General features: G+C 39.8%; 1 protein-coding gene across 2 annotated transcripts; it reads left to right on the top strand.

Moving 5' to 3' along the window:
- Window positions 1-1385: 1385 nt before the first annotated feature.
- LOC139596295 (receptor-interacting serine/threonine-protein kinase 2-like) lies at window positions 1386-14365 on the top strand. Of its 2 annotated transcripts, none has more exons than XM_071440448.1 (12): window positions 1386-1521; window positions 3710-3871; window positions 4709-4862; window positions 5065-5220; window positions 5347-5495; window positions 7313-7362; window positions 8446-8607; window positions 8939-9024; window positions 10487-10555; window positions 10843-11002; window positions 11870-12022; window positions 13388-14365. In XM_071440448.1, exons 2-12 carry the CDS (start codon window positions 3720-3722, stop codon window positions 13690-13692), a joined length of 1596 nt encoding a protein of 531 aa, XP_071296549.1. In that variant the 5' UTR covers window positions 1386-1521; window positions 3710-3719; the 3' UTR covers window positions 13693-14365. The 2 variants fall into 2 exon arrangements, with proteins under 2 accessions (XP_071296549.1, XP_071296548.1); XM_071440447.1 differs by having other exon boundaries at window positions 1401-1521; window positions 3706-3871.
- Window positions 14366-20546: the final 6181 nt, after the last annotated feature.

Here is a 20546-nt window from a genome sequence, read left to right as displayed (position 1 = left end):
TCTTGGTGTGCTTCCTCTCAGCCACACAGCCCTGGCCACATGATTTTGTGCCATAAGGGACTTTCCTGTGATCACAGGAGGATGAGCTAACTGCTCCTTCCCTCCCTGGGGGAGAGGGAGGTTGGGATTTGATCCAAAACCAACAGAAGTCTGTGGACAGAATCTCATTGACTGACACTGGTTTTGAGTCAGACTCTATAAATAGAGAAATTTGCATGAAATGTGATCAGCTGAAACAACTGCTCTCTCTCCGAGTTTCCACCTTGCATCCAGCAGAACCATCAACCTCCAGTGGGAATGTGTATACTAGGGACCTAGCAGGAACACAATTAGGCCCTCTAAGGTTTTCACACAATTAAAAGTACACAGAGCTTTGGTAACTTTTGTAATTTCCTAGCCCAGCCTCCTGCTAAAGGTAGGAGTGCTGGCAGTGCTGGGTCAGCTCAGCCATGGTTTTGTTTAGCTAAGCCCACAGGACCTTTGAAGGATGGAGGCTCTGAAACCTGAGTGGCCCATAAAGAACTGCATTCCTCACCTGGTGAATTTTTTTCTAGCATCTGGCTTGAACCTCTGAAGTTAAAACACCTGCCTGTGCTGCTGGTGCTTATCTGCCACTATGGACAAGAATTTGTCTCTGTCCTCATAAATAGGTGGCTTTGAAAAGCTGTAGGACTCTAAGTGATACCTCCTCAGCAAGGCTCTGAGCCTCTTGGTGAGGAATGTGCCCCAGGGCCCCATCCTGGGAGCTGTGCATTGTGTCCTCCCCAGTCTGTCAACATTTTCTTTGAACTGAGGGCCCTAAAGCTGATTCCAGTATTTCAGCAGCAGCCTCACCATTTCTGGGCACTGAGGGACCATGACTTAATCTCACTTTCCTGACTGCATTTCTAAAGCAGCCCAGCATGTAATTTTCTCCTTTTGTAATAAGAGCACGCTCCTGGCTCATGACCAGCTTGACTTTCACCCCAACCCCTACATCCTCTTTGGGAGGGCTGTTTGTCAGCCCATTGAACCTGACTTCTGTGTAACACAACATCATCCTGTGCCTGCCCAGCCTCCTACCAGAAACCCAGCATTTATCTCCTGTTTGAAGATCAACTTGGCTGAAAAAGTTTACAGGGTTTTTAAGTGGGTCAGCTTTACCCACTGCAGAGATCAGTATCAGCTGCACAGTCTGAGCACAGTTCCACATAATTCTGTATCTGGGCTGTATCCAATATGGTATTTTACATTGTTATATACCTTTCCCTCTTGCTATTCCTTGATGTGGAAGAAGCAGCTGTCCAACCTCTGTTTCTGTAATCGCTCTTATCTGCAGTCACTAAGGAGTTACAGTTTGTGTGTCTGACCAGGAAATGTGAAGTGTTTGCAGGCAGCCAATAAAGCAGAGATCAACAGCCCAGCTGATTCACCGGCAGGAAATCCCGAGCTGCTTTTGAATGCAGCTCAAAGCCGGCTTACACATGGTGTCACCGCAGTTTCACTCCATCATTCCGTAGTTTTATCTTTGTATTTCCAGAGGTAAGTTGATTTTTATTTCCAGTTTTTTTTTCCCTGAGACATCTGTATATTAACGTATTTTCTCCATAGTAAGGAAATGTCTTTGCTATGAATTAATTTTTAAAAATTACCTTATAATTAAGCAGGCTTTATAGCAGTCTTCTTCATGCCTCTGCCTGCACAGCTGGGCAAGGATGGCAAAGTTATCTGAGACTGTCAGTGTCTTACTAAAAAATAATGCAAACTGTTTCCTTGCATAGGTGACCTCTGGAATATCGATTTTGGGGGTTGATAATGAGATTTTTAATAGATATGGGAGAAAAAGCATTCAAAAGAGCAGAATTATTGAAAGAATGTCTTGGTACCTTGCAATACAAAGATGTAGAAACTCAGACACAGGGAAAATGGTGCTTAGCATGTCATGACATGGTTTGTAGCAATAAAGATTGAAGTGGTTTTTGTTTCAACTTTAAAAAATTGCCAGTTTTATTAGATTTTGCAAATCCAAGATAGGAGCTGATGATTAGCTTTAATTTTTATCTAAGTAGCCAGTTAGCAAGAGCTTAAAAATGCTTATATTGTTACTTGATTTTATTTTAAATAAAAATAAATACTTTCAGGAATGGTTTAGGTGGTAAAACCATTATTTGGTCTTCCTTGCACTATGGCTGGAGTTGAGTAAATTATTTTGGCTATTTAAATTATTATTTATTGCTGTATAGAATAAAAATGAGACATAATTTTGCTTCTGCCAGCATTTTTATAAACTCCTTTACATTCAGGATTGGTAGATTTGTGTGGTCTGTTTGCCACTTTAAGGAATAAATCGCTCATTTAGAAAATTATCTTCCTTCAGAGGGAACTTTTCAAATTTTATGAAACTGTCAGCCTCATCTCTTCTTTAAGGAAACTTCAGAGAAGCACCTAAGGCAGTTATTGCTTTCAAACTACAATAATCTAACAAAAAAGCAAAAAGTTCAACTGTGCTTCCCTACCAGAATCAAATATGGTTAAAGCTCAACTGGTAAATCAGCTGCTGCTTTTTGCATTTTGATTGTGGTTAGAGGCAAAACTGAGCTTATATTGTGAATGTTCCTGCAGGACAAGACTGAGATAAACCAACAATAAAATGTTCATTTACTAGAAGCAGGATCACAGGCAAATTTATCGTCAGGTTTTTGTTTCTATTTTACTTGTGGAGAAAAAGTTATCTGGGCTTTGAGGCCTTCCACGTCCCAGGAGCTCTTTTTGGAGAGCACACCTCAAAGGACACAATTCTCATTCAACAATCCTCCACAGTCAATTCCCTCATTGTTTCCTTTTCTAGCCCTGGTCTGCTGGACCCCAAAGGGAGTATCCCAGCCTGAGGAGTTCTGACTCACTGACCACTGGTCTGCAGTAATCCTTACCAGTGCCAGCTGGTTTATGCCATCTGTTATCTTAGATTGCCTGGTTTCCTCCTTTACCCCTCACTCACTTTTTGGCTATCTCCAGTCTAATGGAGCTCCACAGATGCAATTAGAAGGGTTGCTCATGCAGTAACACAGCGAGGCTTTGCAGAAGGTGTCTCTAATCTCTGTGTGTTGCCATGCCAAGGGTCTGAGAAGTGCAGCTGGCCCTGGAGAGGTCCTGCATAGACACTGCACTGCCCAAATTACTGGCAGCTACAAAGACACAACTCCATTTAGCAGAATTCTGACAGCTCACAACAGCAGGAAATGTGCCTTTTTCTTTGCTTTTGCATTTACATATGGTGTATTAAAGATGATATGCAAAAATGATGCAGAACATGCTGACATCAGTTATTGAATAATTGCCTTTTTTATGAGAAGTGGAGAAATTATTTGCCTGATATGCAACTGTAAGATGCTAGTTTGTTGTCTACATAATTCAGGATCAAGTTAAAATCACATTTCATATTATAAATACTGGTCTGCTATTTTAAAGGCATCAGATAGAAATAATGATGAGCAAATAATTAGCACCTTGCAGCTTCAGATGGCAAATTATGGTCCAGACACTCCTTTGCAATTAATGCATTTTTTCCTCTCTTTGTAAGGAAAGTCTGACACAGAGTGGTGAAAGGAAGGCTGTTGGATTTGTTATTTGGGAAGTAAGGGGTGGTGCAACTTTACTGTGCTTTGGTAATTGTGACAAAAAAAACTCTTAAAACTTTTTTCTTTTCTGCCACATTTTCCCCCCAAGCCAGCCATCAAGAAATGGCCAATCCATTACCTGTGGTAGCCCAGGAGGATTTGGAAAGCTTTACCTTGACCAGGACAGGCTCAGGCTTTGCACTCAAAGCCTTTCATATTTCCTGGAACTCTCCCATCTCTGTGAAGCTGCTGACCAGCCAGGACACTACAGACAGGTATGGCTCTTATCTGCCCAACCCACCCCACAGGTGGGCAGCACAGACCTGCAGGGCTGGCACCAGAACAAATCCTGGCATATCCAGCATCACCTGATCCCTGAGCACATCTCCATCCCTAGAAATCCCCACCAGCCAAGAGGCAACTTGGAGGCAATTTTACTGAGAAACAAGCTCTATTGTTTTTTACAGTTTTTTGTGAAGTAGAGCTTAATCCTGAAGTCAATAATTAATCTACTGGAACAATGTCTACAACCCTGGATCAGTAATACCAGTATGATAAGGTGCTATTTTTCTAGAGGTCTCTGAAGAGACCTCAGTTGAATTTAATCTAAACCAGCATGCACAGATGAGAGCAGGGGAAATGGGAGGAGGGAAGAATGGCCAGGGTTACAAAGCAATGAGATGTGCATGGAAACACATGATGGAAACACATTATGGAAACCCATCATCTCCTTGCAAAAGGGGATGTCACTAATAGCAAAAGAATACAAGTTATTTGGAACAGTAAAGGTAAATCTTTGTTTTCTTCCTAGCATTTCATATTCTCCAGCTTTTTCCTGACTTCACACTTCAATCCTGCTTCAAGCTGGGCTCTTATGTTCACATTAAAGCATTCAGAGGTCCTTCATTCTATATTAGAAAAAATACACTACACTATGACTGCTTCATGTTCTTACAGTTGTTTGGAAGATTATATGATATTGGGCTTATTGGTAAAATAATACTAGCTCCTGCTCAACCATAGGGTTCTCTCTCATTCCCACATCCTACACTCTCATCTCCTGCTGAAGTTCCCTTCACTCTAACCTGCCTCTGGCTTGATTTTTTTTACAGGGAGTGGGAGTTGCTACTTCAGGACATAGCAAGTGTCAGACACTATGAGTCTGAACGTCTCCTGCCTTTCCTTGGGATTTACCAGTGCCATGGACTTGTGGGGATAGTGACTGAATGGATGAACAATGGATCCCTCCACTCCCTTGTCCATGAGGTAGATAAAAGATGTCATCTTTGAGGTGATAAAATTAATTACAAGATCAAAGAACAATCAGCATGTGAATTATGGACAGTAGTCACAATCTGTTCTTCAGTTTCTGTGTTGTGCTTCTGTATTGTGGTTCTGTTTGTTGTCAAAAGACAATGGGAATAGCAACAACTTCACAGTACCAAAACCTGTATTTTGTGTTACTTAGCATCAACTGTACCCAGATGTTCCCTTTCCCTTACTCATAAGGATCCTGTCAGATGTGGCTGAAGGGCTGCAGCATCTTCACAGCCTTGAACCTGCCCTCTGCCACTGCAGCCTGAAACCTTCCAATGTGCTTTTGGATGTGCAGTACAGAGCCAAGGTAGGAGCTTCTACTTTTAGTCCATTAACATAAAATATTATTGCATATCTTGATGTTAATAGTCAACATTTGATATTAAGACTTGTTTTATTGTTACTAAAATTACTTTTGCTTGCATTTCCGTAGATATCAGATTATGGCCTAACCAACTGGAGGAAACAGCAGCTGAGGTCAGACCTGCAGAACTGCCAGCAGAGAAACTGCCAGGATTTAGTGTATCTTCCTCCTGAAATACTTGAAGGAGGCCTCCCTTCCCAGGAAGGTGATATTTACAGGTGAATGGAGTCTCTAAGGGCATGTCATACCTAGTCCATGCTGCACTCTACAATGCTGCCAAAACTCTTCAAAGACATGACAGTAAAAATGCCAGACATATGCAGTAGGATAGTATGGCATGAGGCCAATTACAGCAGTGAATTAGATTTTAAATTCCCATATTTGGTGAATCAGATATCAAGGTTAACAACTGTTCCCAAAGTCAGTCATATAAATATTTATATAATGGACCTAAATGTTTTAAAAGTGAAAAGCTGCCAAAACTTTCAGATATATTTAGAAGCCTCATAACTGCTTCATATAGTTTATAAGTGTGATCTGTTGCTGGCTTTAGTTTCAGAAAGAATTGTTTATGCCTAGATCAGGCCCAGGTAAAAATAAGACCTTTCCCTCAATAGTGTCCTATTTAAGATCCTGTGGAATCTCTGCTGGGATAAGTTATTGAGCCACTGAAGCACCTGTACTTTTTAACAAAGTGATTTTTACGAAGGAGAAAGATTACTCACTGCCACTTTTGGGTATGTTACATCCATTGTGGCTGCCTCAATAAATGAGAGAGGACCTCCAGGTGCCACTGGTCTGGATGGTCTGGATGGACACACAGCATCATGACCAGCACACAGAGCTGTGGATTAATATTTTAAATAACTTTTAAGGAGACCACTCTTCTGATTTCTGAGCTTTTGTGAAACCTATAAATTTAAACTCCTGCTTTATTGTCATAGAGGCAGGCTCTAAGATAAGTCAAATAATGCATACACTTGAGGAGTCCTTTAAATGATGTGACTAACCTCATGTTGTTCACAAACACAAATTCTGCACAGGAAGAGTGGAGGTTTACTTTCAGGTAGCATAATTAATTTTCCAAAATTGCATTCATATATATAATTTAATGTATACATGTATTATATAATACATTATATAATAATATGCTGAGATGTGACTCAGATGCATGAGATTTGTGTGCATCTAAACAGTGATGCAATAGAGAAAGCAGAAATCTGTCATACATTAAATACAAAGTACATTTAAGTTACATGTATGTCCACATTACATGAATACTTTACAGATTTTTATGTGAAAGTAAGGCAAAAGACGAGGCTCTTTTAACTACTGCAATCACTACAGCAAGATATATAAATAAATAGATATGTTTATCCTAGAACTGCCTCTTCCCCTTTTGATTGCTTTGCTTCTGACTTACCTGTAGACTGTTTTTTCTCATCCAGCAGCCTCCTCTTTTCTGCCTCTGATCTTTGATCTTTTTGTTAAACCACTGTATTTTATAGCATCTGAGTTGTGGGTTATACATATAGATCTATGATCCCACTGCAATTACTCCTAGGATGCTGGAAATGGAAAAAGGTATTTGGAGCCCCATCAAAATTTGCTGAAGAAAATAGAAACATAGTGCATCAGAACTAAGTTTTTGTACATTAACTGATGTGCTTGTTGGTACCTGCTGAAAAGTCCAGTTGATACTGAAATTACTTGAAAACAAAGCAATCATGATAGAGAAGGGAGAACAGAAGCTTCCAAAATTTACAAGATCAAATGGAGATAAGGCAGTAACCTGAAATGTAATTCTAATTGAACCTATATTTAAGCAATAAAACCCCCTTAACTTGATGATTTTATAAGAGCAACTCAATTGAGAACTGAAAAAAGGTCTCATTGAATTAGAAAATACTTGGATAGACTTTGTCTTGAAAAACTCCTTTCTCTTAAAGCAATAAACTTGCTTTTGAAACTGAGAATGTAGATACAGATTGCAAACTAATGAATGGTCTTTCACTGTTTTGTTGGTTTTTTTCAGTTTTGGAATCCTGTGCTGGGAGAGCCTCAGCAGACAGAAACCCTTTGAAGGTATTTATTTTTCACGTCAGACTTTGTGCTGTCCACAAATTCCCTTATTGTAGTGAAATTTTGATAAAAACACCATCTTTTCAGATGTCCCTTTGCTTTCTCTTACTGTTACAGCACAAAGATCCACATTAGAGGATGCAAATATTACAATTCCTCCCTAAATCCTATATGTTTCCAAAGAAGCTGCTCTTTCTGAAGGGAAAAGGCAGAGCTTCTTCCCCCACTAGTATCATCAACCTGTGCTTGCTGAAGCACTGCCACTGAGTTGGGTTTTCCATGGACCATCAGTGAGAAGGAATATCACTTCATATTTGTCAGCTGGAATTTTAAAATCAGTGACACGTTGCTAATTGAATGAGCATAATACTCATTTTTACAGCTGCTGTGAGTTTCAAATACCAATCCAGAAATGTCAGTTCATGATGAATTATCTCAAGAAAGCAGGGAATCTTACTTTCTTAGATGAAAGTGTGAGCAGTTTTAGAGAACTTAGTTTTGCAAAGCACAGTATAACAATTGTCAGTGTCTAGGATCAATCCCTGTTTCATGGAAGTGGAGATCAGTAAGGGCTTCTTTGCTGTGGGCTTCATTCTGCATGGCAAAACTGATTGAAGGACTCCTGCATTTTACTGAGGACCTTCAAAAAATACTGCATGGAATAACATCTAAATACCCATACAGCTTATGGCTGCCATCTTGAGGCTGCTCAAAGTAGATTTCTTTTTTTAACAGTTATTTTGTTCTATTCTTGTAATGCAAGTGTAAGGCTTTATATAAAACTCTGCTTAAAATAATAGCATGTATTCCTGAGGAATCTGTGCATGTAGTTTACAGTACAAGTTTACATAACCATTTGTGACTCAGTATTGGACAGAGTTCTTCATCCTGAAAGATGAAGTCCTGTTGCAATAAGCAGCTATAGCTGATGCTAAAGGCAAGCATATCTACTTACAAGAGCATTAATATATTTTTCCTTTTAAAAAAGTAGTCTTTGTTTTAAAATATACAATATGACTTACATTGGATGTCATTTTAAGAGGTCTTTAATATTTCTTGGCAGTTACATTTTCTTTTCAATTGCAGGTCAAGGAACCCTGCTTGATGTTTTGAGAGGAATCTGCAGCAGTTTGCGGCCAGGCATTTCAGAAAAGTTCATACCAAGCAATTTGCCTGAGAGGAACAGACTGCTGCACCTCATTGCTCTGTGCTGGCATCAAGAACCAGATTATAGACCACATCCTGCAGGTAACATTCAGGATTTCCTTCTGTGCAGGAGACAGTCTTTATAGGAACATTGCTTTAGCACGCTGAACAGCTGAAGTGAAAGTGGTCTTTAGATCATCTTTATGTTTCCTCTAACTGAAGCTTCCTACCAGAAGTTGACTTATTTGTCTCCAAAATTTTGTTTACTGTAAAGTAAAGTATGAGGTGGTAGTTGTATTAGAGGAAACTAATTTCCTCTATTTAATCAATTTTCTCAATATAATAATAAAGTTAGTTGCAATATGATGATGCCTAAATGTATACATGCTTTCATACACAATGTGGTATTTAAAATGATTTATTACCCCTGCAGAATGTGTACACCTTCTAAATGGAGTTTTGGCTAGTATAAATAAGGAGGTAATTTCTGCAGCAATCTACAATTTGATGGATGCAAAGGTCAGTGCAGAATTTCTTGTTCTCCTACAACATTACTTGATTCATTCAATTCCAATCTTTCTGACCCAAAACCAGTTAAGGTTTTGTCTTGTTTTACTGGTCATGCCAGAGAGCTGGAGAGTGCCCTTTGGCACTTCAGGTTCATTCAGAAATTGTAGAATATATATTGTGAGGTTCTTTCGAATATTAGTCAATTGCTTCTTGCTATTTGAAAAATACAATTCTTTCTAGTCACCACCTGGAGTCAGACTGGCAAACCCATGTGAGTGAGAGCAAACATCAGCTCAAGTACTGCAGATTAGGACTAAAACCAAGGACAGATTTTTGTATGACTGGTTAGAAAGCATTTAGTTCAAAACCTGAGCAGCATTGGTACCTGGAGCAGTATCAGTAACAGCACTGCTCTGCACCCTTCAGTGCTTCTCAACTGCCAGGCTTCCAGGCCAAGGCACTGCTCATGCCAGGGTCTCAGGGCTCTGCAATTCCACAGGAGGGGATGGAGAACAGCCAAGGACTGAGGGATGGAGGTAACTCCATATCTGCTTACACTGCCATGGGAGCTCTGGCACAAATGGGACTGCCACCAGCAGAGCTGCATCCTAGCTGGTAACATAGGCACTGGGGGAAAACACTGATGTGTTTTGGCTCTTGGACAAGGACTCTGACTCTAGCTGGAGTTACACAACCCATGCTGTGTTGTTGGTTTCATTACTGTGTGTTGTGTATGTTGATGCATGCAGGATTGTTGCAATCAGGTTCTGGGCTTATAGAACAGCCTTGATCAATGTTTTAATAGGTGGCATAGTTAGAGTCAAAGTAATTTTTACTACTGTTGAAGTTTATTTAAGATTTTACTGCCAAATATTCCATAATTTAATGTTTCAATCTCCCTAGAGCAAGGTTTTATTTTTTAATTTTTTAGATTGTGAAGATTTATTTTATTAGCGGGCATGATTTCTTGTTGAAACAACTGAACTGATAAGTCAAAAATTACTCTGAAAATGATACTGAAGTTTCTGGGAAATTGATTCACAACTGTTGAAGTATAAAATCTAAAAAAATAGTTTAACAGATCTACTGTGGATGTACAAATTGGAAAAAAAAGTTACAAGTATTGACACATCCTTACTGCAGACAGTTTGGCACACTGAACACAGGATGGCCATGCTGTTTGGCTACTTAAAGACAGAAAAACATGTTCTAGCTAGCCCAGTCTGTCTCAATAAAAGCTTATGATTCAACACTGGATTTTAAATAAATGTGAAACACTGGAAAGAGTGACAGGGTAGAATTTTGTCGGATTCCATGCCCATTCACTCTGTGCTGCTCAATGAGTGTACCTAGCAGTATAATACATGTTGCCAGTAGAAGTTATGTTACTATGAGCTGTTGCTCCTGACAGCTGTGAATGGCACAAACCACATCTGCACTTGCTGCAGTTACTGTGGCTTTCTTCTTCCAGGAGAGAGCGCTTAACGCGTGCAAAGGCTCAGAGACCTTCACCCTGCCAAGAGGCACCTGCAATTCACAGGTGAGTTCGTGGCACAGGAGTCTCCAGAGTATTTCATCAGCTGCTTATTCCTCCTAACAGCCCTGACACTGTGCAATGCAAACACTTGGGCAAAATGTTCCTGGCCAGGGCGACTCCATCCAACAAACCCCACTGCTTCACCTTGTTCCAGGCAGCTCACTCTGACATTGCTCTTGCAAAAACAGCCTCCTCCTCTTAGGGTTTGTTTTGAACCTCTCCTGTTTAGAAAAGGTTTTGGAACAAAAGTTGCCAGGAAGATAACTCTTCTCTATTTTGATGTCTTTCAGATCATCTGTCCACAAAAAGGCAACCACTTAATCAGCAAGAAAATTCCTCTTGCAGTGCCAAGCTTGTCAACTGTTCTACCTGATAGCAGTGCAAATACAGCAGGAAGAGATAATATTGAGACGGGTGTGTCAAATACTACCCCACAGAATGCAACCAAAGGTCACTGTCTTGAATTATATTCAGCTGCAGCTGTTACAAGAAAAAGACAAACATTACTAGTTGTTTCATATAGAAATGTAATTGTTCATGTAAAATTGTTGCTTCTCAGAGTAAAGCTGTGCTCTCTACTGGTATCATCTGAAGCATGAGTTCACTGCAGGAACTCCAGAGACCACAAAGCTTTCCACTTAGATGTATAGATCAAAAAAAAAGTACTAATTTTTTTAGAATACTGAGCTGTAAATGTAGAGCTGCCTTTCTCTCACACATCAAATATTGCCTGTTGCTTTTGAGGGAACAAGTCCTTTCTGGGAATCAGGCTGCTTTGTGCCACCAGGAATAACTGCTTTTTGTAATCTGCTAAGAAATTGAGATATCTTTAAAACTTTTATCTTATCTGGAGATATTTTAAAAAGGCAATGTTGCCAGGAACATATGAATAATTCCTGATAATCACTGTTCCAATATGGATAACTTTATTTGCCTTTCCAATGTGGATTTCTCCTGTTTAAATTTGTGTCAAGAAGAGAGAGCCTGTATTTCTCATGCCTTCAGGTACAAAAACAGACATCAGAAGTGAATTCACCTGTAGCAACATCTGCATTTCCAAGCACTTCATGGACAGACTTATGGACAGAATAAAATGTTCCATAACTTCAATAACAAGTTCCCACAGACAGAAAAGCCAGATGTGTGTAGCAATAGATGCCAAAGTTTTCCTAGGAATAATGATGTATTAACAAGAGCCAAAGTAATCTCAAGTCAGTCTTCAGTTCCTGTCTCCTGTAGTGGCTGACTGTAAAACATGTGTAATGTTTTCTTGTTCAATTCAAAGGTCTAATCTTGCTCATCTTCACCTTTTTCTAGATCACCCAGGCTCTGAGAGAAGAAAACCAAGCTCCTTTTGCACAAATCCTTCATCTGGTTCAACTGCAGGCAAAGAGAGCAGTCAGCATAACTCCCCAGCACTGGCTCTTCAGCACAGACCACAACCAATGCACCGGGGACAAGCAGTGACAGGTAAGGCACCATTGCCTTAGAGCTGGCAGTACTCACCTTGGCCAGGTCTCAGTGATTAAATTGTTTCAAACTTGGAGGAAACATTGGAGAAACATTTAGATATTTCTAAATTTTGTGCACATTTTCAGGTATTCAGAGTAATACCTGATTCTAACTTGATACAAATGTCTCTCTGTGTACAGCTGCTCCTCTGTTCTCAGAAGTTCAGGCACTGACCACTGAGAACAGTGGCTTATTTTATTTTAGGACCACAGTGAGGCTGAGAATGGTTCTGAAAAGACCATGATAAAAATACAAAAAACACAGCACACATTAATGTGAAATACATTAGTTGTTTAGGTCTGAAATATTCTTTTGCAATCATAAGCTGTGTATTGCCCACCTCTGCAAAAGCAGCTATTGACTACAGAAACAGGTGATAGGGATTAGAGTAGATAGGGATAGATTTCTTTATCCCCTCACATCATCTCGGGTCTTCCTGCAGAACAGAGGCAGAAAGGGTCAGCTTTTAATTTGTGAAGACTCTTTGCCTGTGGGTGAAGCTTTGTGAGGTTTTTATGCTAACTTTTTGCAAACTGGCCTATAACAATTCTCAACCTAGCTGGCTGTCATTCTCCATGGCAATTTACTTGAGTGATAACATAATTTCTGGATAAATCAACAGACTAGACCATGCAGGAAAAGTTCATCACAGAAGTCTCCTAGCAACACTCAGAAATCAGAATGACAGAAGCATGCTCTCCAAAGCAACACAACTTTTGGTTATTAATTTTCTCTTGGTGTATGTTATTTACAGTACACTAAAAACCCTAATTTCAGCACTAGATATTCTAATCACCCCATGAAAAGAGGCAGAACCCAAAGCTCTCAACCATTTTATCCAGAGTATTGCTTTTGGTATTAGTTTGGCTTTTACCTAGTTTGGCTTTTTCCTAGTTTCACATTACATGTTTCAAACTCTCCTGCTACCCTGATGTACCTGTTACCTGTCCTTCTACCTTTATAGGAGAAAGTTTTCTCATCTGTGTCCACCCAAGGTGCTTTGCATAAAGTTAAATACAGATGACTAGGACATGACCTGAAAATATTCTCCCCTCACACAATCTGAGAACCCAGAGGTTTAGAAATACTTATTTGCTGTAATCTGGTCTTTGTGAGTTTCAAACATGAGATGAAAATACTTTTGGACTAGTTGCAAACATAGACTGTAAACAAACTAACTCCTCCTCCTTCCTTCTTCTACTCCCTCCTCTTCTTCTTCCTCTGCTGAGTTTGTATTTCTGGTGTCGACGCTATCACTTGCTAACAATTTCTGTATGAAAAAAGCACTTGGTTTATCTCATTTTGTTTTCCTTTTCACTCAAGGTCCTTGCAGCAAAGGCAACTGCTGTCAAATCCTCGCCTGCCAGAGGCAGAGCATCCTGAGCTGCATGACAGAAGGGCTCCTGAACCACGTGCTGGACGTGCTGCGCTCGCAGCAGGCCCTGTCCCGCACCGACTACGAGAGCATCAGCGCCCGCCCCACGGTGACCGCCCGCGCCCGGGCCCTGCTGGACACCTGCCTCTGCCTCGGGGAGAGGGCAGCACAAGCTGCACTCACTGCGCTGTCAGTGAACAAATCCAGTCCTCTGGGACAAGTCATTCATGCCCAGGCTGTCCTGCCAAGGTAAACAGGCTGCTGTTGTGACTGGTTTTTTTTCATGGTCTGATATATGTATCTGAGCTCTGGTAATTTGTGATGGCAAAGATTCGCGTTGGTGTCTCACAACCCCTGGACCAAAGGCAATTCTTCCTACAGCTCATTATTTGAGTACTGTAGTGGAAAAAGCTAACTGGATTAAAAGGTCGAGTCAACTGCTGCCAACAGAAATTACCAAGAGTGGTATAACAAATGCTGATTTGGATCTCAGAGATGGGAAAAGTGCAATATGTGCCAGAGCAAACAGAGTTCAAGTGAGATGGCACCTTATTTCCTTGATTTTTTTCTTTAGAAGCGAGGAAAATGAAACATGACTTTTTGGAGGTCACAGTATGGAAGAAGGATTATTTATAAATACTTCCAAATAAAGATAATGAATAACAGAATACTGGATGAGGAGAAAAAAATTGACTGCCTTTCACTGCACTCATATCTGAGCCAGCTGTTACAGAGAAAGGCATCAGAGAATCAAGAAATATTTCTCCAGTATGGCCTTAAGTAAGACTTGGAAGTTTTATATTATGCATATAAATTACTTAATTTTCCTCACAAATGGTCATATGAAAATGTAGCAGTACTTACATCTGTACTTCAGAGATGTGGGACTTGGAGTATTCATTAAATGGAGAAATTTTAACACTTTACATCCCTGTATCTCTCTAATCATGTCTGCAGCTCAAATGTAAAATTAAACCAGGCAGAAGAGGTGCCTGGTTTAATCAAAAGCTGGTCATTCTGAATGGTGGTTCTGCTGAACTGTGGTCATGGTTGTGCTCTAATGGGGACAGCCTGGGAGCACTGGGAGGTTTTGTAGCTCTGGCCCCCATGGTCACAGATGCTTTGGAGTGTCCTGCTGCTGCTTGAACTCATCCTCAGGTCATGGACCCTTTGACTTGAGTTCACATGGAGTTCCAGTCTGTGCAGTGCAGCAGCACAGAAACACTGCTGTTATCAGAATGTTCCCAGGCACAGGAAGATAAATGGTACAACAGGCAGTGAAAACAACAGCCCAGCTACTAACAAGCACCAGACTCATGTACAGAAGGCAAACAAGTGCCATGGCAAGCACAGGAGTCTGTCAACAGATCAACTGCAACAGCAGCTACAAATGTGATCCAGCACATTCCAGTAAAATCCATTGTTACCTTGAGCCCTTCAAGCCTCACATTGGATGCTGGAAAGAACATTTGTCCCAGCAGACAACTATGCTACACAACAGTAAAGTGTGAAAACGTGTTCATTGAGAGCCAGACAATTTATCAGGTAAAGCAAAAGCTGCACACAAACAAAGGAAAATGTGGGATTAATTCACCACTTGCCAAGGGCAGGCAGGTGTCCAGCCATCTCCAGGAAAGCAGGGCTCCATCCCATGAAATGGTTCCTTAAGAAGACAAATATCATCACTCCAAACATCCTCCCCATCCTCCTTCCCTAGCTGAGCGTGATGCCACATGGTCTGGAGCATCCCTCTGGCCAGCTGTGGTCATTTGTCCCAGCTTGTCCCCCCCCAGCTCCTTGTGCACCCCCAGCCTCCTCCCTGGTGGGGTGAGGGGCAGAGAGGCCTTGGCTCTGTGTGAGCTCTGCCCAGCAATAACAAAACTTCCCTGAATTGTCAACACTGTTTTCAGTACAAATTCAAAATACAGCCCCATACTAGCTCCTATGGAGAAAATTAACTCCATCCCAGCAAAAACCAGCATAATTTGAAAGAGAAGTAATAGGATTACTTTCTTTATAATGAAAATAATTATATATTTTTAAAGGCCCAGTGAGGTTTCTTCAAGCTTCATGGCACCAGATTAACATGAGAACTTGTTATACCATCTACAGGTATTTCAAAAGCAAAACCATGTTATTTGTTTCCCTATTTGCTTTTGTTCTCTCTGCAGTTTCAAATTTCTCATTGAATTCAGTCATTTGGCTGGCTGCAAATGCAGTAATGATGTGTTGTCTGGGCACAGTTAAGAAATAAGAAATGTGTTACATCAAAGTTTCCAGCTATGATGCTGCTGGAACCATAAACTTTTTTTTTTTTATACATAACTTCATTGAACTTTGAGACTGCCTTGAATTAAAATATTGTTACAATTAAAAGCAATCTCTATCAGAATATGTTGACAATAGTTTTGCTTATTCATTCCATTTAGCTGTTCTACTGGACAGTTTACACTCCTGTGAAAGATATGCTGGCTGGCAGGCTATACTGAATTTTTGTCATTGTGGTTTTGACACAGAAACAGTTTTGGCTCTTTTCTAGAACCAGCTGCCTACTTGAGAATAAAATCTGATGCCAAACCTAAGCCCAGTCTTAACTCTTAAATAGAAGAACTGGCATCAAAACAGTGGGAGCACAAGCTGTCTGCTTTTCCAGTGTGGTATTTTTCAAGGGATGGTACACATTTGTTGAAATGAAACTGTTGTTGATACAAAGATTTTTGCTACCAAAGTAAATGCAGTGACCTGAAACTAGCAGCATTTTTTCTCACCAAAAAAACATACTCTCATAAGGCCTGTAGTGTGAGCTGTTCCAAATGTCTCATGTGGATCACTGGTATGAAATATCAAACTGCTGAAAGCTTATGGTATTTTGCTCCTGCCCAAGCTTGTTCATTAGCTGAGATTTCTGGGTTTTCTGCAGTTACCTTGATACTACAAAACAATGTAGAATAAATGGCACTGAGCAGGAGTAAAGATAGAAGAATCAAACTGTTCTTTAGTATCTATGGGAAGAAACAAGACTTGAATGTGAGGAGCAACTGGAGTTACAGGAAGGAAATATGAAACCTGGATATCTCTAGAAAACAGCAAGGAGAATAATAAAACCAAGTCACTTCAGGACTGATCATATAAACTGATTAGTAAAATTCTGTTGCAGTTACTCAGAAAAGAATTAATAGTCATTAAAAATGACAAGCTGTACAAATTTTGTGAAGCTATTTAAATTTATTAAAGGAATGGTGTGTAGAGTAGGCAGATGTTTACTTTTCTGATGTATTGAAATGAAATTTTATACTTGATTGCAACTGGTTGCAATCTTTTGGTAGCTATCTTTTGCTGATTTGCAAAAAGATGACTGTCCCTTGCCCTTTGTCCTAACTATACCATACTTTTATCTGAGATGAGATAGTTTCTGCAGTGTAAGAATGTCTGCACTAGAACTTGTTTGAAGTTGATTTGTGGAAAATTAATCAGAGGTACTGGAATGAAATGTTTAAGAGATTAGTTCTTCCAGTAGAGAGCAAGGCAAACAAAGCTATAAATACCACCCAAATGTTCTCACCAGTGCCTGTTAAAAACAGTTCCAGAGAACATCAGAGGAAGATAACAAGTGCATATTCATAAAATACTAATCTACAAAATTTAAAAAAATGCATTAATGGACTGCTAACATGTACAGAAGAATTTTACACCACATAAGTAGTCTAAAATGCACAAAACCTAAAGCACTAATGAAAACATGCTAAAGCTCGAGGGTTCTTATTTTATTGTTTCAAGTCTGAGTCCTACATAACCTTGTAAAATTCTTGTGCTTGCTCAGGCTTAGTCACTTGAGCATCACATGTGAAGATTTTTAAGGAATATTTATGCCTAAACAAATACTTGTGGGCCTGGTATGTTAGGGAAGGACCCAAACATCATCAAGACAGGCATAGGAAATTTAGATTTCTGTATTGCTATTTATTGATTTCAGAGCTATACAGCTATTAACTATGCTCTCCTCCACTAATACATATTGTCTCAAGGATTGCTGGGGTCTTTTATGCCTCAGGAAATCTTGCCTTGCACTATATTCCCTTTCATTCTTTTCCTGCACACAGCCAGGCCTGCCCCCTCTCCCTTTGCAAAATACTTTACTGCTGCTCAAAAGGCCCTAGCACAGTTGATTTTGTTCCTTTTCTAGAGAAGCAATTCCTTCATTGCCTGCCTGGAACTACATTCCCTTAGCTGAGCACATGGTTGACTTGACAGATGGTATGTCAGCTGAGTTAAACAAACCTCCTGGATTTTGAAGGTAAATCCACCATAAATTAAACTACCTGACAAGGTCTGGAAAGAACTTACTTAATGATTTAATTGGGCAACATTAAATTCAGCACAGCACAGCTGCACGAACAATTAATTGCAAGCATTTTGCAAAAAATGGTAGATCAGAAGCTTAGACAGTATTTCCAGCTCTTGTGCTGATATGATTTGTGATCAGTATTTTATTTCCTGCCTTTATTTCTCTTTGCCAAGAATACATGCCAAGTAATATTATAGAAATCTGGAGCCTCAAACTGCCATTTTCCCTGGGCTTTAAGAAAGACCTTTCTTCTTTCAGAGGAGACATGCATCAGTCAAAGAACTTCTGGACTCCTTCAACCAGGATGAATTAAATGGCAGTAATTTAGAATAAGAACTTAGCCCTTAAAATGTGGTAACATGCCAAAGTATCTCAACACCTATTGTTAGGGACAAGCTGATAAAATTGTGTGTGTTTGGTCTAGCAAACAGGAGATGAAGGGCACACAAAAGAGTCTGGAGCAGAGGCACTGAACAAGCAGTGAGGAAATAGAGTACCTGGTCTGTTCTTGGGCTTTGTCTTTGTAGACTGGCTTTCAAGCAGGGGCTTAAAAAGGATTTAAAGGCCACCATGAAGACAGGCTCCTTCCCCATACCCAGAGAAATTAGCAATATTCATGGAACTTTCTCTTACCTGATCAAGAGTTCTTTAGTTGACAAAATTCATGCAAACAACAGAGATTTACTAAACCTTTCCCCTCAGCCTGTTCAGTTTATTTATGCAAGCTATAAACATCTGAAGTGATTTAAGGGAAAGATTAACTTGTTTTTGCTTGGAGCTAAATAACATGGATATTTATAACATGGATATTTATACTCAATCACTATTCACTCCACTAACACCCACCTGTGAAGGAGTGGGTCTGTCATCAGGTCAGCTGTTGGGACAATGGAATAGAGATAACTTGAATTAAGGAGCCCTGGAGATTATTTCCACCCTTTACAGTGTTGTTATGAATTCTTAAAAGAAAAGAAGGCTCTTCTACATTTTTTGCTTTGCAGCAGGTCATGGTTGGTCATCTTCTCTCAAATACAATGAAAATGTTTCCATTTTTATTAAAATGCAATATTTATCCAGTAAGATTTCTGTCCAGTCCATTAAATGTTTGCTGAGAGAGCTACTTCACATTCATGTATTTTCTTCCCTCTTTTCACATGAAACCACAGGAAATTAAAAAAGAACCCCTTATGACACACAATATCAAAATGCAAACAAAGTAACAGAAAAAAAAAAAAGGGTGTTACTTGTGCTGAAGGGGTATGACCTCACAGAGAAATTGAGTTGTTTTTCTGATAGACTGCATGTCTTGGACAGGTTTTATTAAACACTGTATGAGACTAAAAGATTTACAGCCAAGGAAATCTTTCAACTCAGGGAGGCTTTCTGCAAAACAAGGCATTGCTCTGCTCTCCTCCCTTCTGCTCTGACTCCTGCAGGCCTGGTTGAAATGCAGTCTGGCAACTCTGGCTAAAACCTTTTCTCTCCACTGCATCGATCATGTACTGGTATTCAAACCTGCAGATTTATTTGTTTACAGAAAACTCTCCCTTACATAGAGAATTCATGACATGAACAAGAGAGGAGAGATTTGGATGCTGTTTTATATTATGTCTTTATATTATGTCAAGTTACATTTAATTTTCTGTAAGATGCATAATAGCATTTTAACTCCTCAGCTGTTGCATTTTGATGTGTTTAGCAAGAATGTTTTCCTGTATTCCATTTACTAGCACATCAATATAGCAATTTAATTAATTCTCAAAATCAGAGAAGCATTTAGATTGAAAAGACCTTTAAGATCGCTGAGTCTAAGTATAAACCTAACACTGCCAAGTCCCCTGCATTCTTAGGTGGTCTGAGACTATTTAATTTGGTTTAAATCTTATGGTAACTGTCAGCTTCTTCATCCAAATTAGACCCCATCAGTGAAAACTGTCGTTTCTTGTTCAGTGTTCTTTATGTCCATCTTCAGTAGCAAGAGAAGGAGCACCTGGCCTGTGGCCAGGCCTCCCCTGCTTGTACCAGTGCCCAGGAACTGTCCCAGTCACTGTGCACAGACACAGCTGCAGAGGGAAAGGTGCACTCAGCATTTGAGACTTCAAGATATGCTTGGGCATGTAGACAGGATTATTCTTGTTTGTTTTTGCAGCTGGCTATTTAATCACAGGTGTTTTTATTGGACAAAGGAAGCCTTGTTAAGGAACAAAATAAAAGGCAATTATCAGGATTTCACACCTGTAATTTTACTGTATGCTATACATTGGATTTAACTCCATCAGCATGCAATTTAGCAGCTACCCAATTGTTTCAGTACAACCACCTAATCTAAATATTTGGGTTTTGTTTTAATGACACAGCCTCATGGTTATCTACAATGCATGTCATTCTAGCATAGAATAATACAAATAACAATTTCCCCAATGATACAACACTTCAGCCATAAAATTTGTCCTTTGTAGTAAGGACAAATACAGAGTTGTTTATGTTTAGCCTGAGCACCCTACAGGCCATCTCCTATAGTTTCCACTTAAGCTGAGGTGTTCCACATTTTCCCATGGTAGTGACACTGAGGTAAAAATAACTCCCTGACCTCCAGAGTGTAATATGACACACGAGGTTTAATTTCCTTTATCCTCCTGCCTAAGCTCTAACAGTAAAGCACAAGTGTTTGCTCTCACCTCACTTAGTCTTCCAGACTCATGTAAAAATAAAGACTAAAATTTCACCAATGTCACCAATAAGTGATCATGTGTCATTAAATC

This window comes from Agelaius tricolor, unplaced genomic scaffold (genome assembly GCF_023055355.1).
Source record: "Agelaius tricolor isolate 1412-34295 unplaced genomic scaffold, bAgeTri1.0.p SCAF_15, whole genome shotgun sequence".
Taxonomy (NCBI): Eukaryota; Metazoa; Chordata; class Aves; order Passeriformes; family Icteridae; genus Agelaius; species Agelaius tricolor.
The sequence above is the reverse complement of the archived record's forward strand: the minus strand, read 5'-3'. Positions and strand labels throughout refer to the sequence as shown.